The sequence below is a fragment of the Hyposmocoma kahamanoa genome, unplaced genomic scaffold (genome assembly GCF_003589595.1).
Source record: "Hyposmocoma kahamanoa isolate Upper Pololo Valley unplaced genomic scaffold, ASM358959v1 166, whole genome shotgun sequence".
Lineage (NCBI taxonomy): Eukaryota > Metazoa > Arthropoda > Insecta > Lepidoptera > Cosmopterigidae > Hyposmocoma > Hyposmocoma kahamanoa.
The window spans coordinates 347894-352389 of NW_020653601.1; the positions used below are offsets into that span (position 1 = coordinate 347894).

Consider the following 4496-nt stretch of genomic DNA (forward strand, 5'->3'; position numbering starts at 1 on the left):
AGACGTAAGGTAAACATTTATCTTTTGTTTTATTGTTTACCGTTTTTACTAAAATATGATAAAATATGATTTAGGTAAGAAAGAGCGGGATCTCCTGACACAAGTATTCAATTACGTAATAGGAAGGTCTCAACCTCTGTTTTGTTTGTTATGCCGATTGTACTTCAATAAAAACTTTTTGGTTTTTTTATTTCTGTAATTAATTTGTTTTACATTGACAAGCTGCAATTTATCAAAGCTGCTTCAATTTCTAGTGATAACACACAAATCAACTAGATGGCGCTTATTTGCTTATTGCACAGATTTTAAGAATAGTGCCGACTGTTCTTTTACTTGTATCAACTCTCAGCATCTACCCATATAAGGAAGCGTTTATTTATAAATTAATTTAAACTATTGACACGCATATTTGTCAAAGTGCAGAAAATAATTTTAACTCATACTAAATGAATAACTATACTAGGAAAAAAAGTGAGTTTTTATATTTCATACTATAAAGGGATTAATTGATACCCACGGTCTTTTACATGATATAAACTACTTCCAGGCTATTAATCAGCGTCATCTAGGTACAATCGTAATTTTGACCTTTTTCAGAGTTATGATCTGTAAAATGGAGATTAGCATTCATCTTCAGTTATTGCTCCACGGTTGTAGTAATATTCTTTACGACCCCTGAGATGTCAGCGATTGGAAGGCTACACGTATAAGGTAACAGTATTTACATTCGTTGAAATGAATTGCAGGTGTTGACAACCCTCCGCGAGTACCCGTGCCTTGGCGGCTGCGCCCCGCTGCACGCGCTGGTGGCCGCCGCTTGCCGCGCCGCCTGGACCATCAGCCTGCACTCGCCACCGCTCCGGATCGACACAGACTTCACACCGGGTGTGTACTTCTTCTTTTACCATTATATCTTATTGGAGATTGGTTACCGTTCTCGTATGGGGTAGTGGTAATACCTTTATTATATAAATTTATTAGGCCTACTCGTTGCGTTTTAGATTAGAAGTAGCGTGATATTATGAGAAAGTAACAATCATATTTTTTTTATTAAAGAAAACAACCTTAAAAACTTGTGGAAATACATTTACTCCATTGACTTATTTACTCGCTAAGTTTTATTGAACTCAGTTAACGGAAAGTGGGCGAAATCCAATAAACCAGATTCACCTCCTAGTTTGCCTAGTAGTTAGAGGTGGAATATTTTCCCCAAATTTGAATGGGGCCACTAATGAGGAGCCCCCTTTCCAACGAAAAAAGAATCACCGAAATGGCTTCACAAATGTCGGAATAATCATACACACAAAAAGATACTGTCGAATTAGGAACCTCGGTCTAGGTCTCGGTCTATTTTTTTTGAAAAAATAGATCGAGACCTTGTTAGCCACGCCTTATCTCATACTCAAAAACAGTCTGTAGCGATCGCGTAAGGACGCGTACCTCACGTACTTCTATGCAGATATACTTCTGTTCTCTTTACGTTTTTTATAACATTTCTTTGAATTTCTCTTTAGAATAGTCTGTTTATTTTTCAGTGGTGATGGACCCAGAGAAGCACGTGCGCTTCACGGTGGGGGACGGGCGCGAGCGGCGCTCCGACCTCATCAAGTCGTTCGTGTGGCCGGCACTTATGGACGGCAACCGCTGTGTCTTTCGCGCCGTTGTTCTCACTTAGAACTTTCTGGAATATTCGAGAACTTTCTAGAATGAATTATTCTAGAAAGTTCTCGAATATTGCGAGCATTAACAGTATTTATTAGTCTGTCGATTTTAATATATAATAAATAATATTTTTTATATATTAACAAATAATAAATTTTTAAATAGATTATATTGTTTACTTGAAAAACAGATAATGATGTAATTAATACACTCAGACGTTACTGTGCGGGAGTCCATGTTATTTGCTATTTCGCGAACTCAGCGGTGCTTAAATTGTGCAAAATAATCGCGCTTGTGTTGAATACTCTTTCATGCAGTTAATTTTCCCACCCTTCCTTCGCATAAAATTAATAAAATAAATAAAACAGTCACAGACACCACCGCCAAAAATACACACGATAGAGGGTTGATTGATTGTTCGATGCTTGGCTGAAATCTTTGCAATTTTGCCCGATTTAACTCCACTGCGATCGCGGAGTAGCAAATTAATTGACTTCTATTTTTAGACAATGTTCGATGTTTCAATTAAATTAAATAAGTTAAAATGACGAAGAAACGCCGTTAATCGTTTAGAATAAACGTTGATAAAAAGTAACTATAAACGTCTCTTAAAGGTGCTCTAAGATATTTTGTATAAGTTTTATGCCAACGAGCATTAACAATAACGACGATATTATTATGAACATGATAACATTAATCCTTTTTATCAAAATGTGGATTCTTTCAATAAATTTGTACGTAAACATATATTTTATTATGATTAATATACATTGTACTTCATTTATTTGCCCGACCAATTTAAGGGAGGGGTAACGACACTTCATTAGAAGTCAATGTTAGTGTAATCATAAATTTTCTTTGTATAATTGTACAAATACATTAATTCTTTAAAACTACAATTAGATGCGCTACTAATTTATTTACTTCGTTAGTATTTTATATTCGATGTGTACTTTTTGTTATTAAATATTCATTTTACACAATAATTAGCAGTTTCTTTGTTTTAAGAAGCCAAGACATCCCGAATAGACTTGTGTACCTGCAAAGAACTGATATGAATGAAGAAAGCGAAAAAAGTGTGTGACAATCCTAACAAGAGGTGGTTCGTAATCTTGTCCCACCTTTAAAAGATTGGTGAGAAACTATACGTGTTTTCTTTGTTTTGTTGTGCATATTTTAACATATATAATGACGTAATTCGTATATGATTCAAAAATATAGTGAGTAACTCAATAATTCCTACAGAATTTATCGAACGTTGTTATCAATGATAAGATACACCCATTCAATATAAAGCGGACTTGCGATACCAAAGATATCAGTATCGTATATTGTTCAAGGATCGGTAGTGAAACAAAAGTGACAATGAGTAAATACCCTCATGGACCACCACCGCCGTACTATGGAGGCTGGCCCCCACCACCACCACATGATGGCTATCCGCCACATCTCCAACCCCCTCCCCCTGACGGTGGGCAAGTAACTGTCCCTCCAGGACCGTACCCTTATTACGTTCCTGGAGCGGTCATGTTTCCCGTGCCCATGGCTCCAATGCCCATGCCAATGCCCGTACCTCCACCAAGCGAACCCCCTTCCAATCCCACCTATATAACCAACTACATATACCATGGAGAAACTTCTAATCAACCTCAACAACCGGCAATTGAAGGAATGGCGCCTGAATTCGGAGAATGCAATTGGGTGCCTACAACAGCTACTACGGCAGCGTATCTTACTGGTCAAGCCGTCGTCGGTGGACGCGAAGGATGGGACGGAAGCCCCCTATGGGTCATTCGAGCTTGGCATAATGATAACTTGATTCCTGGAAAATTCTCCATAAGACATAATACGGCATCAGTTTCTTATAACATGAAGGAAGTCCCGGTTCAGAACATTGAAGTCCTCATCGCAAAGCCTGATAGCTTCCGATGGATTCCAGCGACGAGAGGAAATGTGCCGCCCGGAGCTTTACCTGGAGGAAAAACTGTATCCGGAGAAACGTTGTATATTGGGAGAGCGAAGTACCAACTTTCGATAACTCCTGGAAAAGTGCAACCCTCTCACAACTGCTGCTACATTCCGTTTGCGGGTAGCGAAGTTGCACAGACAATGTATGACGTGCTGTGTAAAATATAACGGAATGTGATTGATGGAAATAATTGTGATGTGATGGACAATTCGATACACGTATTTGGATATAATTTACGAAGACTTTTCAGTAAAGTTAAAAAATCTAGGTTTTTTTGTTTAAACGCTGTAAGAAATAAATGTTGCGCAACAATATTCCGTCTTTTCTTCGTATCTGATTCAAGGATAAGTTATCGCAGTAACTTGGCGTTTTATTTGTTTTATCTGGTAACTGATAAACGTGGTCAAAGTAGCGCAGTATATTGTGGATAATCGACTTGTACCAATATTATTGATTACTCAGTGTTGATTCGGAATTTGTGACGCTTTTAAATGTTTGCTAACTTCTGTTAGCAAACATTTAAAAGCGTTAAAAACGCGTTAAAAGCGTTAAAAACAGAGCTATTTTACTATTACACTCGATTGCCTTTTGAAACTAAGTACATAAGAGACTGAAAGAACTGATCTAGAGAAAGGCAAGAATTAATAAGACAAATGAGTTATAATTTTTTAAAATATTGTTGAAATTGTTTGATAAATATTGTGTTTATTATCTTTAGTATCATTGCAGTCCTTTAATATAAATGCTTCACGTGTCGGATTAAATGACATCACCTCTTCAATTGACTCCATTCAGCGCTTTAAGTTTCATGCTCTCTCTCGCAAGTGACGGGACGGACAAGTCGTCCTGGTGGTAAGCGACACGC

At 37.4% G+C, this 4496-nt stretch overlaps 2 protein-coding genes across 2 annotated transcripts in view; both read left to right on the forward strand.

Moving 5' to 3' along the window:
* Positions 1–1814, forward strand: part of LOC113225530 — a 52350-nt gene extending 50536 nt beyond the window's left edge. Inside the window, exons 9-11 of the mRNA XM_026457853.1 lie at positions 747–885; positions 1536–1679; positions 1725–1814. Of these exons, the coding sequence (XP_026313638.1) occupies positions 747–885; positions 1536–1675 (279 nt within the window). The 3' untranslated portion in view covers positions 1676–1679; positions 1725–1814. The remainder of the gene's footprint in view (positions 1–746; positions 886–1535; positions 1680–1724) is intronic.
* A 1198-nt stretch (positions 1815–3012) lies between these two features.
* On the forward strand, positions 3013–3940 carry LOC113225529 (BUB3-interacting and GLEBS motif-containing protein ZNF207-like). The gene has a single exon (XM_026457852.1). The coding sequence runs from the start codon at positions 3028–3030 to the stop codon at positions 3796–3798; it is 771 nt and encodes a 256-aa protein (XP_026313637.1). The 5' UTR covers positions 3013–3027; the 3' UTR covers positions 3799–3940.
* Positions 3941–4496: the final 556 nt, after the last annotated feature.